Raw genomic sequence first — 21138 nt, 5'->3', positions numbered from 1 at the left:
TTTCCGGCCGAAAACTGGCGGGATGTTTCCAAAGCAACAAGTTTAACTTGTATTATAAGGTATATTTCAGCGGCGCAGCAACAGTGCGGTTTGATTCAACATAGACATGATAATGACGCTCCAACAACCACATATGAATGTCACTTCAGTTATAAACAGGGTGTTACTCACATAACTGTGGGTGTTTGCTTCCTTTCATGAAGTAACTACAGTAATACATGCTTAGATTAGATTGATACTGAAAATCCACATTATGAATAAGCCTGTAAATCATGTGTGATGAGGGTATTAACACAATAACACTAGGATTACGTCTATAACAATTATTATCAATTTCAGTGGCAATTCTGAAAAACAAATGTGCACTTTCAAGTAAAGTATATAAAAATGACTGAACAGTACACAATATGTATGATAATGTGTTAGTAGTCAACTATCACAGGCAAGTCTTCAAGATATTCTGCAGTGTTTTAGTGAATGTTTTGCTATTGATTATTTGACTAGATAATATTGGTCTGTTTGATAATCAGCAGCTATTTTAAATCATCAGTCAGTTTTAACCCATCACAAGCATATATCAAGTTAGATAAGTTAATATCTGTAAAATGGCTTTTTTAATATTTATTTTTGTTGTATTTGCACACACGTAAGACTGCATAAAATCAAAATAATAAAAATAAAAGATGTGACAGCAGAGGTCAAGAATCCACAGGCTTATACAACGGAGCTCCCCTCAACTTAAAGGTTCAGTATGTAGGAATCAGAAGTTCCTTCTCATTAGCGATTTTGTGTGCTTATTACAACCTTTGGACTACCAACAGGTAAAACAAAAGGGGTATGCTATGTTCTGCTATTGCTCTGGAGCTTGTTTTCTGCTCCTTTGTTGAGGAAATAATGTTTTAGCTCTATGTGTGCTTGGGAGTGGGCGACTTGTCATTGCAGGGGTGTTTTGTTGTGAAATGTGTTGTGGTTGATGGAGGCAGTTTCATCATGGTACATCATGGTGCTGCATGGTGTTTCTAGTCGGATAGCACCGTTTTTGTTGTGTTGTTGTGTGGTTATGCCGGTTGTTTGTTGACGTTAGCGGGTGAGAGGCAAGGCACTTGATAGCATGCAAAAATGTCACTTCTGTTGGATTTTTGCACTGGAGACTTCAAATTTCCGCATCACACTTGTATAAGTTGAATACTGGACCAAGATTGGCTCCAAACTAGTTGTGATGTCACAAATCATGTTCTTAGTCCCACCCTTTAAAATCGGATTTTCAGTGATCACAGAGAAACTTTCCACTTTCAGCAGATAAATGTGGTGTGAAAGAAAATTGAATAATAGGTTATCATTTTATAAATCTTTTGTATATATGTTACAAATGTTTTCAAACTAAGGGGTCAATGTTTGTTATCAACTGAATGTGATGTAATGTCATCGTCATTTTGGGGATACATGTTGGTGAAGAAAGGGCTAGTAGGCTAGTTGAACTCTTGAACCTGTTTCTATCTGAGGGTAGCTTGCTGACCTCTGGGGTTAGCTAGAGATATCTTTGTCTTAAGCCTGCTGTTTTAGAGACCATACTTGTTTGTAAGAAGGTGTAATGGTTTGTGGAAGTGTCCATTTAGGGACCAGACTGTTTTTAGCTTTGCTTCTGGAGAGGTATAAAGTTGTCTAGTTTGAGTTCACAATCTTTAGAGAAAGGGCTGGCTTTAGGGAAAGGGCCAGCTGAACAACATGCTTTCTCTCCAAAAATACAAGATGATTGTTTTTTTGTTTGTGTTTGGACATTTGTATAATTGTTACTGATAATGTGATGGATTGTACAGTGTTTACAACTGCCTCAACAAGTAACAATGTTTAATGCTTTCTTTATGTCTCCATGTGCCTTCTTTCTCGAGAGAAAATTTCCACAACAGTGGAAACAGCCTCTAGTGTCATACTCTGCACAGACATCATTCTGCACAGTGAAACTCAAACATTCAACTGTAGGAACAAGAAGAAAAACATATTTTTGAGTGGAGGGGGACTTTAAGGAGAACAACAAACAATAACAAAAAAGGAAAAAAATAAAAGCAAAAAAAGTCAGCTAACATAATTTAGGAAAATACAACAATAAATAAATGACAAGAAAGTCAAGGTCACTTTTATTGTCTCCTGGAGGAGAAAGCAACAACATCACAATAAGAACAATCTAAGAAAACACAATAAATAAGAACACACCTACACTGCAGACGCTGGCCCAAGATTTAAAAAAATCATCAAAACCATTCACTCTATTAAAAAACTGCAGTCAAGCAGTTTTTGTCTTTTTGTCAAGACAAAAATATCTCAAACATTCACACTTTAGTAAACAAATGACAAACAATCTCACTTTACAGAAGCACACAAAATGAACAGACTAACTAACCAATCAGTAGAAAACTATCCAATAATAACTAAATAAATGTCAAACCATTGCCTTGCTGGAGCCACCAGTGACTCCAGTATAACATTCAACCTGAAAAAATAAGAGTCGACTCCAAGTCACAGACTAGCATATCCTAGCTTTTATTTTGAAGACAAACAGCACAACAATACCGGAAGTGGCCTTCTTAGTTTTGTTGCAAACGCTAATGGCCCCGGAACGATAAAGAAGCAGCACTCCGAAGATGGCCGGAGTGTTTGAGGTGGAGGTTGATGGTGTAGAGCACGACCATGGACCGGAGCATCACGAGGAACCGATTCAGGTGAGAGTAACGGCTTCGGGATAGATTAAACAGATACCCCGGAGCTCCGTGTTAGCTTCTTCTCCTAGGCTTAGTTTAGCCCAACGTCAGCAGCTAGCCGCCGCTTAGCCATCTGCTACCAAGCACTAGAGTCTGCAGAAAGTGATTTGACCAGCGAAGGTAAATGAATGAGCTTCAGTCGACAAAACAACAGCTTTTTAGTCTGCTAAGATTGCTAGTTAACGTTCATATCGTGTAGTTAGTTGTCACCAGGTTAAAATAGAAACACAAGTCGTAGTTGTCTGAAGTTTTTCCACCACTGTGTTTACTGTAGCATTCAGAAACGCTGTCACAGCCGGATTAATGAACTCTACACATAAAGCTGATGTGGCTGATGGGAGTCAAAGGTCACATATTATTGCCTTTACTGTGCTAAAGTGGTTATCAGTGTCAAGTCAGGGGAAGCGACCCAACTACTTCCGGTGGCATTTCAACCCAAACCTATATGTCACAGCCGCTGACAGTGTGCCTGTTAAAGGTTATTACAAGCTGTCATGTGGCTGCAGTTACTAAATGTGCAGCAGAGGCAGAATCAGTTGACAAAATACACGTTGTATCCTCATGTTTGGTTCACTGATGAGATAAATGCATGTGGCTTGAATGAAAATCTTCTACTTTTCCTGCCTCTCAGTTTGTAAAGTGCTCAAAAGAACATAGTCTTTCAAGATGTTCTAATCTGCTATGAGGGAAATAGAAAAGTGTGCGCATTTCATACCATATCTAGTCCTAATAATGTTTTTACGTGGAAACATCAGTTAAATGTAAAAATAAAGGGGGGAGGCAAATAATGACTCAAACAGGAAAATGTCAGCGTACACAGCGGACTGTCAGCATTGAGTAAGAAATGGGTGTGAACCCATAGCTGGATACGTGTTAGTGGTGCCACTGCCAACCTTAGTTCAGGTACCTTTTTTGATAGATAAGAAGCTCTAATAACAAAAGAACATTACATCAGCTCTTGGGGCCAGCCAAAATATGCAAGTGGTTGGTAGATTTGCTTCATTTACCAGCCAAAAGAACAATGGTAATCTAGTGAGTGGGCGGTAAAATTTTAACATTCATGAGTCATTTGGCTGGTGGACAAAAAAGTTAATTTTTCACCCTGCCGCCAGCCTTTAATTTCAGTCAAGGTAAAGTAGCTTAACAAGCCCTACAACTTGGGAGTGACTACTACTGCTTAACACAATTAGGTGTGTTTGTTAATAGCTCTGTTTTTTTTCTTTCATCCATCTTTAATTCATAGGCGTTTCATTCCTCTTTGTGTGGGGGTTGAAAGTAAACTGTGTAATGCTTGACTTTCGTTTTTAAGTTGTGTCTTTGGTATTTTGAATGACTAATATACTACATTAAGCAATATCTTTTGTAGAAATCCTACATAGATTCAGTATTATGGCCCATATTGGCAGGCAGAAGAGAGAGAAACACACCAACTGTTATATATTAATATATTTATCAATGTCATCAATTGTACATAAGGCAAGATATCTCTCTCTCTCTCTCTCTCTATCACACACACACACACACACACACACACACACACACACAGCTAACATTAAAACAACGTTTGCTGGGTATAACTTATCTGTTTAGCTAACAGATCAATGCTGTTGAGAGCTAGCAATCAGCAATAACTTTGACTCAGCTGGTCTGTTACTTGGTAGCTGACGTTAAAGTTACCTAGTTCGCTGACCTTTATATAGTTTTAGTTGACCCATATTTAAAAAATAAATCTCTCATCTACTCTGTACTGACGTGTGGAAAGTGATGCAAGGCTCCCTGGTCTCTTTGGTCCTTTTAGTAAAGCAATTAGCTGCTGCACAGCTGGCAATCATAGTTGCTGCCCATAAGTGGCGACTGTAAACAATACCCAGGTAAGATGGCAGACTGTTATCCTATGAGTTATGACGTAACGTTGCATCTAGTGTTTTATATCTATGGTTGTGACCTTCTGCTTCTGTCTTGTTATCCGGTAGTTTAAGGACTCAAACAGAACTCAAATTACCACAAAATCTGGACAAATTACATTATTGATTTTGTGTTCAGATGAGGTTTACAATGCACACTGCCAAGCCACACCACAGTAGAATCCCCACCTTATGGAGTGAAGTGTGTAATTCTCCTCAAAATAAGTTGAAGCTTTGAGATGAAGTCAGTTTGCTCCACTGCTTATCATGTTAACACTAATCATTATTTTGTCTTTCCTTTCTTTAGTTCGATGTGTCCAAGCTCTCACCAGAGGAGAAGTGGAGGTCAGTGTCTTTGAAACACTTCTAATGGATCATGCATTTATTGTTGCATATATATATATACACACACATTTATTGAAATGCATTCAGATGGAAGGACCACAAATGTGTACAACAAATTTCAGTTATTGAACTCAAAGGGACTCAATCTACCTACGGCAGATTAAATATTTTATCTGTCTCAGTCTCTTTTATGTGTTTGGTATAATAATGTGACGAGGTTGACGAGTCTCAGAGTCAGTTCCTAGTCATTGCCATCAGTAATTCCAGTGTTCAGAGCTGTCCAGCTCTAAGAGCCTATCCTGCGTTGAATCAACAATCATGTGCCTTGTAGCTGCATATCATTAGTTAGTATGTGCCTCTTTTTCCACAGGGTGGAGCATGCAAGAATGCATGCCAAACATAAAGGCCATGAGGCCATGCACGCGGAGATGGTGCTGATCCTCATCGTCACCCTGGTCATCGCTCAGCTAGTCCTCGTGCAGTGGAAACAGAGACACCCAAAGTCATACAATGTAAGACGCAAAGCAAACAGAACGTGTACTGACAGTGTTGTCCCTTACAAGTCTGTATTTTCTATGGTTTTCTGTCCATTGTGTGGCAGCACATGACTGTATCAATACTTATTCCTCAAACTTGATATTTTCCTTCTTGTTCTAAACTATCTCACATATAAAATGTTGTCAGTAGTGTCTCTGTTTTCATGTTCACAAAATGTCCGATGGTCATAACTTTTTTTTATTCGTGGTGCACATCTTCTAACATGTACCATCTGCTGTCTTGTAGCTGGTGACTCTGTTCCAGATGTGGGTAGTTCCTCTCTACTTTACTACCAAACTTCACTGGTGGAGGTTCCTGACCACGTGGTTTATCTTCTCTGTCATCACAGCATACGTATCCTACCGTGCCACCCGCAAGCCGCTAGCCTGCACCACACCGAGGTAAAACCCTGGTTTACACCTGAAGCCACCCTTGAAATTAAGAGATCGTACCTTACCTGTTAGATTTTCTGAGAGCACCTTCTCTTTGGCTGCCGCAGGTTGGTGTACAAGTGGTTCCTCCTCCTCTACAAGATCAGCTACGCCACAGGAATAGTTGGCTACAGTGTCGTCATGTTTACACTTTTTGGTATTAACTTAATATTCAGGTAAGTATTTTCAGTTGCATATCATTCAGTGGTGGTAATTTTTTTTTTCCTCTACACAACAGAAAATAAAACCCTTTCAACCGTAGGCTGCTGTTGACAAGAAAAGTCATATTTTCCAGCCTCTCCTTATATATAAAGTTCAAGTCCTTCATGTAGTACTTTGCTGCCACTAGATGATGTTGTTTCACCCTTTTGATCATCACTGTTCCCACAACAGCCACCATTCATTCATCTGAATCCCCAAATGATAGGCTTTACTTTTCTTTTTTCCGTTGTTTGAAATCTTTGTTTTTAATTTGTTTGCCTCTGTGGTTGGTTGCTTGTGTATTTATGCATTGAAGCACTATATGAACAATGAAAAGCTGTACATAATCCAGCAGCCACCAGGATTACAGAATATGACTGATCGTATCAGGAAAAAGAGCATATTTTTACATTTATTTTTAAATTTATTTTCTCAATGAATTGATTTTTTTTTTTGTCTATAAAATGTCAGTAAACCGTAAAAAAAATCAATTTATAATTTCTCAGTCAACATTGCATCAATTCTTAACATCAGAGAAGCTGAAAGCAGCACATTTCTGGCATTTTTGCCTAAAATGACTAAAATGATTATTTGATGATCAAAATAGTTGCCTGCTTCATGGTAATGACCTCAGATGTTGAAAAGGTAAACATGCAAAGGTTGTGTGTGACAAGTAAATAACATCATGTGACAAAAAAATACCACAAAAGTGCCATCTAAGTGCCCCCACATCACAATAAAATGCCTTTAAGGTGCCCCCACAGTTTGATAAAATACCCACTAAGGTGCCCCCACAGTTTGATGAAATGCCCTCTGAGCTGCCCGCACAAAGGAGAAAACATACCAAAGTTCTGTAATGACTGTCTAGTTATGGGTAAATCAGGATGAAATGCCCTGTAGAGTACCTCTATATGTGACAGTCTGGAATGAAGTGCCCTCATAGTGCCCTTTCAGTGGAAGAAAATGTGGTAGTGCCCTGTAAAGAACCCCCAAAAATGAGAAAATATGATGTGCCCTTTAAATAAAGAGGATGTAATGCAATGCCCTATGATGCTGTTGTAATGGGGTGAGCTTGAGGTTCTGTATGTGTGCCCTTCTAGTGAACAAAAAAAAAATAAAAAGTGCAATTCAGGGTTCCCCTAAGTCTAACATACTGAAGTGCAGAATTGGGTACCCTTTCAATGAAAAAAGGTGCCCTACAGGGTGCACTGTATGGGAGAAAAACATTGTGAAGTGGGGGCCCGCTGAATGTATCAGGTGCCCTTTATATTTTCTCGCCCCTGCCACTGAGACGGCGTGAGCCACTGATTTCCACAGTAAGATATTGTCATTCACAATGACATGCATGATTATGACAGAAACTTCCAGGGAAGTGGAAATGTTCTATCATTTCCTTTGCATGCACAGAAATGTAGTTGACAGAAAGAAGTGAAACTATAAAAAGTGCTAATTTTAAGAGAATTTAAAGCAAATGTAAATTCTATGGCCAAATGACGCCATCGGAAAATGGTTCTTCTAATAATCTTGATATAGATGTGTGTGTGTGTGATTCTGTAGATCCTGAGTAGTTAATTTATTGCCTTTAACAGGATCTGCTGTAGTGATTGTACCACACGACTGAAATGCCTTTTCAAACATCACTTACTGCACTAAAATATGATTCTGTATTGACAATTTATATAAAAAATCAAAACGAAAATGTTTGTCCTTGTAGGTTTTATTTTTCACAGTTGTAAATTAATTTCCGGAAAACACTTTTTAAAACAGGGATATGGGTTGCGTGCTCTGCCTGAGGAATCACTGTATGCTTTAAAAAAAAAACCCCATAAAAACAAAAACGGGTGACCAGAAGTTAATTCATGTGCCCTTCCTGAATGAGATGGTCCAATAAATTTTCCACTTCCTACCTAGAAATGCCACTTAAATAAGATACTTCCTTGCATGTGAGACATAACCTTTGGCTTAGATTTCCTGCATTAGCGTCTCATCAAAATGGAGAATTAGTTTTACATTAAAAAGGAACTTTAAAAATTTTTTTAAGGTGTTTTTATCCATAAATATTCTTTAAGCTTGACATCAAACTCACTATAATTAAAAACATATACATCTATATCAGCTTCGCTTTACCTCCAGATGTTTGTAGACTGAAAATCTAAATCAGACACCCTGTATATGTTTTATAGACTTTAAAGAGTTAGATTAGTCTGAGCCATGATATCCACACATTGCCCTCTCTGTCCAGGATAAAGCCAGAGGATGCGATGGACTTTGGTGTTTCTCTGCTATTCTACGGTCTGTACTACGGCGTCCTAGGAAGGGACTTTGCAGAGATGTGTGCAGACTTCATGGCTTCAACTGTCGGGGTAAGCAGAAGACTCCAGACGCTCTGTTTCTGCACCCTGTTTGAGGAAATTGCTGTAACCTAAAATGTAACTTTGACTGTCTTCTCTTTTTTTTTTTTTTTTTTCAGTATTACAGCGCGTCCGGCATGCCAACCAAGCACCTCTCTGATAATATCTGTGCAGTGTGTGGTCAGCCCATCCTTGTAGATGTCAGTGAGGAAGGGATTATTGAGAACACGTACAGATTATCCTGCAACCATGTGTATCCTTCCAGTGAGATGTAGACTTCTTTTGTTTTCATGCTACTATCTGTTTAATCAGTGAAAGAGAAGTTCAGGTGTGTGGTGGCGTGTTTCTATAAAAGGTGTTGTCATGGGTTTTGTATGAGAAGTGTACTCTATTAGTGGCCCAAAGGGGAATTGACAGAGTTAGCTTGACCTTTATGTGAGTGATGATGTTATGACAGTGTGTTCGTCTGGACTGAAATTACTTCCCCTACGATAATCTCCTGCTGCTAGGACACTGCAAATAACAAGCAACCGTATCTCGCTTTGTTTGGGTATTTTTCATACCCAGATTTTTTTATTTATTTACAACATATTGTTAAACTTGGAGATTTTCTCTTTGGTGCTTTCAAAGCTCTTGCACAGTTGAATTGAATCACGTCAAGTTAAACAAAGGAAAATGCCCTGTTTACGGAAAAGTAAAGAAAATTGCATGTTGTGAGCAATAATTAAAGTCCCAAATTATATATTAGCAGACTGACGTTAGTGGCAAAGAACCTTTCAGTGTATTACAGTACTGTAGGCTGCAGTTCATGTTTATTTACAATAGTAAGTCAAGTTTGATATATTAGATATTTTGTCTGATTTTTGATTATTTATTTTTATAATTTAACTTGCAGTTATCTTGAATTCACTTTTACTGTTAACTTGGATAATGAATAAATTGATAATCTGTAAAGTGTCAAATAGTAAACCATTTTGGGGCATCTTCACCAATATTGTAATAATGTTGAAAACAAATATTGGCCAATATATAGTTATTAAAACATAATTATGTATGTTTTTCACCTCTCAAATATGGATATTGACATCAGAAAAAATACAAAATTGATTGGGTACTAATACACTTATTGTGAGTTGAATTTGCAAATATTAGTTCAGAGTTTAACCTTGTAACATAAGAGTGCAGTGACCAAACCAATTTAATAAACCAAAACTGGTTGTAAACCGTTTTAGGAAGCCGTTTTCTATCCTGATAATTTAACTCAACTATTTTTTTTACATCTTGATTGAAATGGATTCTCACTTTAAAATCTTGTCTTTTTGCCTTCAGCTACCATGGACTGTTGATGTTAAAGTTTTCGAATTTCAACAGTAAGGTGTCATTTTCAAAGTATGTGTATTTTTAGGCAGCACTGGTTTTGTGCTCACATGCTGCTGTGTTGAGCCTTAACTCCAAATCCAGGTTCCATGAGTTCTGCATAAGAGGATGGTGCATCGTCGGAAAGAAGCAGATGTGCCCGTACTGCAAAGAGAAAGTGGATCTGAAGAGGATGTTTAGCAACCCGTATCCTTTTTTATTCTGTATTTCTCACGTACGTAAGCTTTACCTGTTATTTGTCTTCTGGGCTACATTGTTTGAGTGTTCGTTTTCCACTGAATATCCTAACGATTCCTGTGTTAATTGGTGTAATGTCAGATATCATATAAAGTAATGTGCGTGCATAGACTATATGGAAAGTAGATGAAACAAACAGAAATTCTGAAAGTACCATCAGATCCAAACTTAAATTGAACATTTTCAGCCACAGATGACATTTATCCAACATCTTCATTGTAACTGAGAGGAAGTTTCAACAGCAAAGTTTAGGTTTGGAACATGAGAAAAAACAGTTAGAGGTTATACAACAAGTTCCTCTTCCTTTTTGTGACTCAGATTGTAAACTTCAGGCTACTATACAATAAAAGATGCCTGTAATAGAAACTAAAAGCAATTTTTACCTCATCTTTGTCATGTGCCATCAGTTGTATATTATTGAGGCACCATTTCCTGTTAAAGGGTCGTTTCCTTAACACAGTTCTTTTAGCTGGGAGAGGCCACATGTCATGTATGGACAACTTTTAGACTGGCTTCGGTACTTGGTGGCCTGGCAGCCCGTTATTATTGGATTTGTGCAAGGTATCAACTACGCCCTGGGTCTGGAGTGACCTGCAACAGGCAGAAATGGACATACACGCCATACGGAGAAGATAATGCACTGGCTCAAAAGACTTGGGGCCTAATATTGAACTAAAACATCAATAAAAAAAAGTGTCTATACTTTTTGTATATATTTATAGGCACATACTGTATTCTCTGTATTCACGGTTTATTTGACTTTTATTAGTAATCTGAATTTTGATGTCTGTGTCAATTTCCCAGGATTTGCTTCACACAGCGTTAAACCTTAATAATTGGTTTGTGCATCTTATGGTCTAGTAAAGCGGTTCTTAAAATCATTAGAGGTGCTTTTTTTTACTAAATTATGTCTTAAATGTTTGTTAATACTTAGTTGAAGGATCATACTGGAGTTTTCCTCCTCAAGTCTGATGGCAATCAGACCTGATTAATAATTATTGAATGGAAATCATCATTATGATTAATTTCTCCCATGCTCCAAAATACATGAATTCTGTATCCAAAGACTTCCTCTGGAATCATCTTATCGCTGTGTCATGATCATTCTCATAGTTGTTTGAGCTGCTTTGATATTGAATCCATATTTTGAACTGAAGTGGCATGAGTGAGAGTTTCCTAAGCGCAGTCAGTCATGCGCCATGTCAGTTGAGGCATTGTCATCATGGAGAGGGGAAAAAGTGTTGATCGTATGTAGATGAAGGATTCCTCATACTGTACTTGTAAAGATGGAACTTTTAGTGTTGCTGTATTTCAAAATGTCTTCATGAATATTCATCTGTATTAGCTAACCAGCAAACTAGTCATGGTTGCTTTGACCTTTACCACTTGCGTAATGTCTCCCTTCATTAAGTTTGTATGATTTAAATTAGAAGGATGTCAATGTCCACCAGACATGGTATTCTGTTTTCACTCACTCAGTTTCCTCTTTTTAAACATCAGTTAACCCAAATTACAAAAAGAAAGATTTTCTCACCTCTAGTTATATCCAGATTTATAGTTCCCTTATATAATTGTTGAGTGTGTTCTGTTGATTATTCAAGGTAACATGCACACAGTTTTTGGAAAGACACATTGCTGTTGAAATATATAAATCTGATATTTCAGTGCTGTGCACCCAACTAATGAAATTCAATACTTCTCCATTGTACTGGATTGGCAACAGAAATCTAGATGGACATCACAGAGCCTGGCCAAATAAAACCAAAACTATCTGTATGGTTAAATACCACAATTGGTAAGTGAGGAAAAAAAAAAATTGTAATTTGGGTCAACAGTTCTGAAATTGGGGCGACCCACTAAGCACAAACCAACCCTAAAATGCTGGCTAGTAAATGGACTGAAACCAGTGAATTTTCAAACTAAATCTGATCAGTTGAGGAGAGAAAACATCCTAGAATGAACCTTTAACTGTGCGAGAGTGTTGATGGTCTTATTTTCATGTGATCTGTTCAATCCGAGGTCCCTTTATATGCAGATTTGCTGGAAGGTGATGATTGGTGATGTTTTGCAGGTACTGGCCACAGTACATGCCTCACAATGCCAACTTTCTGAGAGGGACGCAATCTCTTTACTTGGACCCTCACATAGTAAAGGGACTGTGTACATTGAGGCTAACATGATCATTTTGTTTTGTTGTCAATGTTCTTATCAAAATCAGTTAATAAACGTCAAAGTGGTTTAGATCCTGTGTAGATGTTTAATCCATTGATACCTGAAGTCTATGTTCCCATCACTGGATTACATACATATACATATATTGACACAATTAGAATCACAAGACTTGAGAGGCATGAATTAGTCAGCACACTTGATTTATGTTAGCGTAATCATGAATTGTGTCAACAACTTACCAAGAACATGAGTGAGGAAATCCCCAAGTACTGGGTGGCCTTGTATAATTTGTTTGTGTAGGCGTAGGGAAGTGAATTTTGAGTTTCTGTATATATAAAGGAATCCCAAACACCAGTCAACAGCAAAAAGCTCTCACTGGAGGACTCAGTATGAAGCTGTCATCTGTTGTCAAAGGTAATTATAATATACCAGCCCAGTTGTTTTCATTGTAATATGACTTTGGGTGTAAACTAAGTTATATCTCTGCAACAGCTTTGGGATCTCTGTGTCTCCTGCTTGCAGATGGATTTCCAGGTACAGTGTGTTTTGTTGTTGACAAAGTTTTATATTTATGTAATCTGATATTTTTTGTGCTAACCTACATTTATCCTTCAGTTTCTGTAGAAGAAGGATCTCCAGAGATCATCGGGCCACGTGTTGTCCAATTAAAAACTAAACCAGGTAAGACTTTTAACAGCTCATAGGCCCAGCAGTTGTTGGGTGACAGCTTGTGGGGATTTTTTAAATTTTTTTATTATGAAGCTGTTTTAATGGGTCCAGTGCAAATGTGTTTGATGGGTCTGGATGTGTTCTGCCTTGCAGGAGAGCTGCTACGTCTTCACTGTAAGGCTTCCACAAATTCTGAAGATACAACACTAATCTACTGGCTCGTCAATGGCTCGTTCCCCGAAGACACGTGCAGTGATGGCAGAATAGAAGAAACAGAGGAGTAAGTATTGAGTTTAAATGGAAATTTCCTGAACACAGCCATTAAAGCACAGTTATCCATACACAATATGTTGCTGTGTTGATGCTGTGTTGGAATATACTTTTTGATTCAGATGTCGTTCTGCAGCCTGTCGATAAATAATAATTAATGACTATTTTAGATCAACCCTTGAGAACGGTACAATCCTGAAGAGAAGCTTGGTGCTGAAGAACGTTACATCAGAAGACCTCAAATCCACTTTCACCTGTGTGGTGATGAATACCATCGGAGTGGCTAAGAAAGTTATCACACTAGCAGCAAAGTGTCATGATTGTCGTGCAAGAAAAAAGATGAAACACTGAATAATGTTACTGTGGTAAAAAAAAAAAGGACTCCTCTGAGCCATGCTGTATCTTGCAAGCTTGACAAGAGTTATTATCTGTGATTTTACTATTACATAATATACCGTTGAGAGGGAAGCAACAGGAGCAATCTAATGTATGAAATGTGTGAAACTCAGGTTCCACAATAGCACATCATTTTCCTTAATAGCTTCCCTTCAGTGAGACTGGTAGTAATAAAATTTGATGTAAAAAATGAGCCCTTCTGATCCTCTGGGAGGGAATACAGACAAGAAAACAAGGAAAAGTTGAAATCTAACAGCAACTGGACAATATTACTACCCTCCTAATATAAATTTGATGCAGCATTTTGAGGATCCTCCTCTAGAGTCCAAATGCAGCATTTTATGTGGAACTGAATGCTTGTTAAAACTGTACTCAACTGCCTGAATTACTATCATTTAGATGACTCTAATGCACAATGACATCCAGGATATATATATATATATATATATATGTAGAATAAGTAACAATAAATTGTAACAGCTACTTGCTATGCTTGTGTATCACTCCAGTGTGTGTGTTTATTTGCTGGTGATTAGCCATCTTAAACTTGTGCACTTTTAAACCACATCAAATATACTCCACAATGACACAAACTCCAATCATTCAATCAATTCACTTACAAACTCACATGTGCAGTATCGATAGAATCCTGTTTCCCTGCAGATTGCTATTACTGATGATACCATTTATTTCAAACAGGTTATTCATTTTCATTGAGTGTTTTCATATCCTGTATATCCGTGCGGTAATGTATGGCGGTGATGTAAACTACGGGGATTAGACTGCAGATGCTTTTCAGAAACTCTTTTACATGATTACCATGTTACATGATACCATAACATTAAAGCAACCAACAAACAATAATAATATCTGATTAACAACAGTTAAAAGGGCAGAATAATAATTTTGACATATTTTCAAATACACCATCATTCAGCAATAATCATATTACATGTGTTATTTTGTTACTAGTGCAATGAATTTAGACTTTAAGACTTAAGTGATGTTAGGCATAACAATAGACCAGCTGGAAACAACAGCAGTAATTAATGTCAATCAAAAATGTATGATTGTATATGCATCGTATAAAAACGGAGAAAAAAAGTCCCCAAATAAGGCTCCTAATATCTCAAAGCTTCTGTAAATCCACACAAACACATGAAAACTACAACATCCCCATTTCTTTAAATGAAATTTAAAAGAGGACCACTTACTTGGTACATCAGGATATGTTTGTATGTTTGGCTGTTAAATGGTCTAAGGCTTAATTAGTGCATACATTTTTCCTGTGACTGGATTTAAAGTGGAAGCCTGATAACTTATTTTTTAGCAAAACGACTTTGCACAGTGATCATTGTTTCAAAGGGATGCCACTTCTCGTGCTCCCACACCTAGCTCCTCCAAGCAGTGCTTAAGGTTGTCATTCCTTTGAGGATACTGATTTTCTCTGATCCTCTTCTTGATGAGGGCGGTAGCATCTTCGAGGGCAGATGGCCACTTCATAGTGGAGGTGCAGAACGGTTTGAGAAGTTCCAGGTTGATGTTACGTGCCATCCCAAACAGGAAACGCAGGAAAATGTCCAGTTTGCCATCCTCATAAAGGAGGCTTTTGTCCACAGCGCACTTGTACAGCTCCATCACCTTGTTCCCCTTGAACATCCGTGAGAGCTTCTCTTTCAACTGCTGCTCAAAAATGTTCTTCCCCTGGTTTCTAAAGGACAGAAACACATAAAGGGCAGCGAGGTACTCCTGCATGGTGGGATGGATAAAGCTTACGACTTTCTCCTGAAACAAGACGTATGGCTTTGTGACATATTGTATGCACAGTCCGCTGTTAACAACTGCTTCCTCATCGCTGATTCCAACATCTCTCCAGTCAGACCTGGTGATCTTGAACTTGTTTTGTTCAAGCATGGTGAGGGCCAACTTTCCAAGTTTCATGAGAAAGTCCTTCTCTTTATCTGGGCTAAGAACTGGAGCTCTATCTGCGCGATACGGCCCTATGAGCGCCAGCATCAGTTTTGTGTACATGAAGGTGATGCTCTTGGGCAGCTCTGCCTGTGGACCCTGTTTCGTTAATATGTGCTGGTACTCATCTGCCACTAGTGAGCAAAACAGGGGCAAATGACACATGATGCGGAGGGTTTTGAAAGAGTTGATATACGCGATAACTCGAGCTGCGTCATCTGGGTTCTTAAACCTCTTCTTAAAGTACTCGTCCTTTTCATCGTCACGGAAACCACGCATGTCTCTCTCATCATAATGTGTATCCCAAGGGATGCAGCGCCTTACCTGCGGCCGAGAAGTGACCAGAAACATTCCGCGGTACAGTAGCCTCCCTCTGAGGAGGTTGACCACGATGACGTTAAGGGTGGTGGGATCTGTGTGGTCACCGAGAAGCTCAGTGTTTTCAAAGTCAAGCTTCCCGCTGTACTCATCAAGGCCGTCAAAGACAAACAACATTTTGCAATCTTCAGATCTAAAGTCCTCATCCCTCAATTTTTTTGTTTCTGGGTAGAGTGTCTGTATTATTTCCAACAGGGAGATCTTGACACCCTCAAACTGTTTGAGTTCTCTGAACGGCAAAGGAAACAAAAAATTCACATGTTGGTGAGACTTCTCTTCAATCCAATCAAGGATTAACCTGCTGATTGCCATAGACTTCCCTGACCCTGCCATTCCAGTGATCAAAAGAAACTTTACGTTTGATTCCTCCAGCCATTCTTCGCTCATGATATCTTTAATAGAAAGCGGTTTCCCTGGTTCCCGGTTGCTGTCCTGCTTTTCTATCTTCATGACCTCATGCTCAATATTTGGGCCGTTATCACTCGTTGATGTTATGTAGAGAGTGGTATAGACATCATCAAGGGGCCTCTTCTCTCCCTGCTTGTTCAAATCCTCACACACTTCCCCGTATCTCTTCTTCAGAGTCTCACTTAAATCGTAACGTACCTCATCTGAAAAAATGAAAATGACCTTATGTAAATACATTGTCCGTTCCTTTTGTTCAGATTAACAGTAATAAATCATTAAGACATGCAGCAGCATACTTACTTCGGATGCACAAAGTCTCGAGATAATCAACCACCTTCTTTCTCCCCATTTCCTCAAGAAGTTTTTTGGTCAACTGCAAAGAAAGCTCTAGGCTGTAACACTCGAGCAACCGATCCACAAGGTCCAACATGTCCATGCTTTGGGGAGGAGTGTTGAACACCTGCGGGAAATGCTTCCACAGTATCCTCTTGAACCTCCTCATGTCCCCCTCTGTCAGCTTCCCAAGGGTACTACAAATAGCCTGATTCCGAAAGAGTGATACAATTCAGTGCTGTTGTTTTCAGAGGGAGTGCATTTTATATTTCATTTCTTTAAAAAAAAAAATGACATGAGGGGATACAAACTGACCTTCAAAGTAAATCCCACTGTCAGGGAAGGATGCCTAATTACATTTGGGTCTTCGATTAACTGAAGTGTGTCAGTAGGCTCTGCAACGGCATCATCTTTGCTTTTAACCCTGGTGAGATGTGAACATACTTTAGTGTTCTATATAATAACACATACTAACGTGTAAGTTGCTTGCAATGGGTGTATTTCTTACTTGGGGATTCTTTTTTCACAGTCGTCACTGTCCAAAGAATAGCAGCTAGAGTATGAGCCTGTTCTCTCCAGCTGGACCCTAAAACCAAGATGACAAGAGGGTTTGAATTATATTCAGTGTAACTACAAGAAATCATTAGTTTGAAAGTCACAACAAGTTACAGTATATTACAAGATACATATTACGAGCACAGCTACTTCCTGGATAAAATGTGATGAATGCCTGAATTTACAGACTGATTTTAGTTTCTCTGTATAGTCGGTCTTGTTTTTACCTCGTGGAAGATGCATTGTCTTCATCCATTTTGTCGGAGTTCGCCTCACTTGACATTGAGCTGTAGCTCAGAACTGGTGAGTTGGCCTGTTCCACATAATGCCTGGGAAAAAAAGGAGGATAGCAGTTTGTTGATTGCTTAGTGGCCACACGACAAGCAATCAAAGGCTTCTACAAAACGTGCCAGATAAGCAGCCACATTTTAACCTTTTTTGTATTTTTTTGTATTTTTATTCAATTTTTCCCATTTTCTTGGTATGGATTGATTCTGCTTAGACTCATATATGCGTTTGCATGTGAACATTTGGGTAATATATGTTATATTTTTGGGCATAACAAAAATATAAAATAAAAAATGTACTGATGATGCAAACATTTAGAGGATGGAAGATATACTTTTAATAGGTTATTCTAATTATTAATCAGACCAAAATAGTTCTTTTTTAACTCTATTTTCATGACTTGCAGTAGAAATGAGTTGCTACCTAACAGTTGGGCTAGTATATGAAAAATCTCTCAGTACCAGTGGCTTGTATCCATCGGAGTCGGCCCCAAGTCCAGAGAAGGTCTTCTCTCAGGGATGTAGTACAGCCCGTCATCTTCATCTTCATCTTCATTCGGCATACTTTGCCCTCCACCAGACGCCGCATCCCCAAGGGAAGTGCTGCCCGAAGGCGTGTCCATTGGCTCTATTTCTGTGTCGTCCATCATGTCATAAAGAGTGAGTCAGTTGACAGGTAGCATGACCAGCGCAAACAGCTTTTATTTTTCCTGGCGTGGTATCGGGACAGTTGCCTGTCTGTACCTGCAGAAGGACAAACATGGGAGGAAAAAAAGCATATCATTTCTAAAATTCTCTATCAGGGTGTACAAAGAACTTTGCACCAAACGTGATTTTCAGGTGTCTACTGATGGAAGATCAGCACAGCTTCAGGCCTGTGAACATTATATTATGATACTGCATTACATTGTTAAAAGAAAATTATATGCAACGAAATGTAATGTCCAAAATCACGTGCTCAGCCACCTAATATACGCAAAACGTTCACTCAACATACAGATCACTAAATCAGTTCAACATGTGTTTGCAAATATATTTTAACACTACTCAGGTATGCAACATTGAAACATAAATGTTAATCACTTCACGGCTGCTACAATGCCTTTCTTTGCCCTGCTCACTGTAAAATGTTATAATTTAAAAAAGTGCAGACATAATTGTTTTTCTGACTGCAATATTCATCATCTGGTGAACCCTCATATTCATCTTATGGCCCTTTTGACCCCCTGACCTGGTCCTGACCCCCAGGTTGGAAACCGCTGTAATAACCTTTATTCAGGTCATATGTACGCAGGTTTGTATTCGCCCCTGAATGACGCAGTAGGATAGTAAAAGTTTTCCTCTGCTGTTGTAAACTAATGAGTATCGAAAACGAAACGAAACGAAAATTTACACGGCTGAAAGCGTCTCTGTAGGTGAAGCCTGCCGACTAGCATGGAGCTCAAACTGTTGCTCAGACCGCCTTAACCGAGACAACAGCAGCAGCTTCACACGGCCTGAGGTTACCTACGTGACGTTTATGGTATGTCAACTTTCTTCCGCCTTGTGATAAAACGTCAGTGACACAGTATGTCGAACGTCTCACATCCTCTCCACGTGTCATTAGCGCAAATAATGTCAATAGTATCGTTGAAGTTTATGATGCGTTTATGATTTTAACGTTGTAACTTGAACTTTGGGAGTTAACAGTAAGCTAACTTGGCAATATAAGCTCACCAAGACGGGTTAAAACAGCAGTAAAGCAAGTGAGGTTTAACTGTTGCGTAGAATTACACCATTTCCATTATGGTAGAAAATTGAAATGAAACGCATCGGTAATGAGTTATATATTATATATAAACACATGATTACTACTTTATGATTAATGCCTGGAGTAGACTCACCTTTTCAGTTGGATTCAGGAAGCTAAAGTTTCCTTTTTCCTTCTTCTTCGTCTTCTTCTTATTTTGTTGTTTAATGGCGGTTAGCAAACGCTTAAAGGCGCATTACCGCCACCTTCTGGATGGGAGTGTGGATCACAACATTTTCTATACTATTACATTAAATTCTCCTATTCAGTCCTGTGTTTTCTAAAAATCTTGATTTAGCTCTGTACTCTTCATCACCTGAACTCCTCTGCAACATTTCTCTAATATCTAGTGTCATGTGATTCAAAGTTTCTTCTTCTTCTTGTCAAATCGCGTGAGTTACAAATATTACAAAGATGTTACAGACTGCTACCCACAGGCCTGAAGAGTGGAGAGTAGTTAAAGTACAAAAATTACAATGTATAGTAAAAGTTCTGTATTCAAAATATATCTTAAGCTTAATTATCATACTGTTTTTTTTTATTTTTCATTATTAGTGGGGTCATTATGTATAAGCAGCATTTTAATGTTATAGCTGGAGCTAAGTAGCTTGTTTTAATTTCTTTAATCTATAATAATGCCTAATATTTTATGAGCCGATCACATATTTTATTTGCAAAATTTTCTGCAATTCTTCAAGTGACCATAGTTGACAAATAAATAGTGCAACAAAAAAATTACAATATTACCTTTTGAAATGTAGTAGAGTTGAAGTATTATGTATCATACACTCGAATGGAAGTGCCTCAATATTGTACTTAAGTACAGTACTTCAGTAAATGCATTTGATTATTTACTTTCTACCACTGGACTGACCATGCTTGTTTAGTTTAAAAGTGCAGATATTTTTGCTTGTTTTCAAAATTTTTAATCTAAATGATTAAATACTCTATGCGAGGCCCACAATAACCAAAGTTCCAGTGAACATGAACAGCAATAGGTGTTTTTCACAGAAGAGGATTTGACATGTCTCAGATGGAAAAGCACAGATGTAAATAGTAAAATTAATGATGACTGAATTCAATTTAGCTGCTTCTGTTTCAGGTTTAGTTTTGTGACACTGTCATGGCCTATTTGGGCACTTGAATACAACATGGCCATTGTTAATGTCATTAGTGACACGTGTGTCTTTCCTATACCACTATGATTACATAGCATGTGAACAGTATGTACATTTATTTTCTTTACCCTTTTTTCTCCTCATCTCATCATTTTATTTGTTAATACAAAATAGGCCTACTATTAATAACAGTAAACAACAACATGAACAATTAATGTTTTTCAAGTTGAACCTAAGGGCACACAGTAAATTTAGAATAAATACTCAGACCATTAAAACAAAGAGCATACAGCTGACCCAAATCAGGCCTGATTGGTGACCAAAGCACATGAACAGCTTGTCTTAACTGTCTCTCTTTAATTGGGCTAGTTGTCAATTAATAAAGATTCAGTATTTACAACATGAGGGGGAGGTGTTCTAATGTTGGCTTCTCAGTATGATTTTGTCATCTACCATTATATCAATGCTGTTAAACTAGGCTGATACTGTGTTGTAATGTGCATGATTGGAGCATATCGAGAGGATTGCATGAAATTTCTTCCAGCCGGGTATCTACTGCAAAATATGATTCATAAAGGGGAAAAAAACCCCATTACAGCTTGTATTTATAAGATCTTTACCGTATAATGGCTTGTATTTCATTATTTCATTATTGT

The 21138-nt window shown here is 38.2% G+C and overlaps 3 protein-coding genes across 3 annotated transcripts; 2 read left to right on the top strand and 1 right to left on the bottom strand.

Annotated features, from left to right (window-relative positions):
* Window positions 1-2556: 2556 nt before the first annotated feature.
* rnf121 (ring finger protein 121) lies at window positions 2557-12380 on the top strand. The gene is made up of 9 exons (XM_042430319.1): window positions 2557-2717; window positions 4968-5005; window positions 5376-5517; window positions 5789-5943; window positions 6042-6149; window positions 8417-8537; window positions 8645-8778; window positions 9987-10088; window positions 10609-12380. The coding sequence occupies exons 1-9, from the start codon at window positions 2640-2642 to the stop codon at window positions 10727-10729; spliced, it is 999 nt and encodes a 332-aa protein (XP_042286253.1). The 5' UTR covers window positions 2557-2639; the 3' UTR covers window positions 10730-12380.
* A 102-nt stretch (window positions 12381-12482) lies between these two features.
* Window positions 12483-14191, top strand: LOC121909708 (interleukin-1 receptor type 2-like). The gene is made up of 5 exons (XM_042430320.1): window positions 12483-12725; window positions 12804-12845; window positions 12927-12992; window positions 13134-13260; window positions 13421-14191. The coding sequence occupies exons 1-5, from the start codon at window positions 12701-12703 to the stop codon at window positions 13599-13601; spliced, it is 441 nt and encodes a 146-aa protein (XP_042286254.1). The 5' UTR covers window positions 12483-12700; the 3' UTR covers window positions 13602-14191.
* A 104-nt stretch (window positions 14192-14295) lies between these two features.
* nlrc3l1 (NLR family, CARD domain containing 3-like 1) lies at window positions 14296-19555 on the bottom strand. Its single transcript, XM_042430318.1, has 7 exons — window positions 19459-19555; window positions 18038-18319; window positions 17516-17617; window positions 17242-17319; window positions 17049-17157; window positions 16701-16941; window positions 14296-16603 (listed from the first exon to the last, which is right to left on the bottom strand). Exons 2-7 carry the CDS (start codon window positions 18223-18225, stop codon window positions 15006-15008), a joined length of 2316 nt encoding a protein of 771 aa, XP_042286252.1. The 5' UTR covers window positions 18226-18319; window positions 19459-19555; the 3' UTR covers window positions 14296-15005.
* Window positions 19556-21138: the final 1583 nt, after the last annotated feature.

The sequence above is a fragment of the Thunnus maccoyii genome, chromosome 13 (genome assembly GCF_910596095.1).
Source record: "Thunnus maccoyii chromosome 13, fThuMac1.1, whole genome shotgun sequence".
NCBI lineage: Eukaryota > Metazoa > Chordata > Actinopteri > Scombriformes > Scombridae > Thunnus > Thunnus maccoyii.
Note: the sequence above shows the minus strand (reverse complement) of the source record. Positions and strands in the feature narration are given on the sequence as shown.

Bases quoted from the DNA above. Each gene is read 5' to 3' on its own strand.
- LOC121909708 (XM_042430320.1), top strand. From the start codon at position 12,701: ATGAAGCTGTCATCTGTTGTCAAAG. The intron at 12,846-12,926 runs GTACAGTGTGTT...TTTATCCTTCAG, and splicing joins GCTTGCAGATGGATTTCCAG to TTTCTGTAGAAGAAGGATCT. The intron at 12,993-13,133 runs GTAAGACTTTTA...TCTGCCTTGCAG, and splicing joins CCAATTAAAAACTAAACCAG to GAGAGCTGCTACGTCTTCAC.
- rnf121 (XM_042430319.1), top strand. From the start codon at position 2,640: ATGGCCGGAGTGTTTGAGGTGGAGGTTGATGGTGTAGAGCACGACCAT. The intron at 2,718-4,967 runs GTGAGAGTAACG...TCCTTTCTTTAG, and splicing joins ATCACGAGGAACCGATTCAG to TTCGATGTGTCCAAGCTCTC. The intron at 8,538-8,644 runs GTAAGCAGAAGA...TTTTTTTTTCAG, and splicing joins TCATGGCTTCAACTGTCGGG to TATTACAGCGCGTCCGGCAT.
- nlrc3l1 (XM_042430318.1), bottom strand. From the start codon at position 18,225: ATGATGGACGACACAGAAATAGAGCCAATGGACACGCCTTCGGGCAGC. The intron at 16,942-17,048 runs GTCAGTTTGTAT...TTTCGGAATCAG, and splicing joins CAGTGGGATTTACTTTGAAG to GCTATTTGTAGTACCCTTGG. The intron at 16,604-16,700 runs GTAAGTATGCTG...TCATTTTTTCAG, and splicing joins CGAGACTTTGTGCATCCGAA to ATGAGGTACGTTACGATTTA.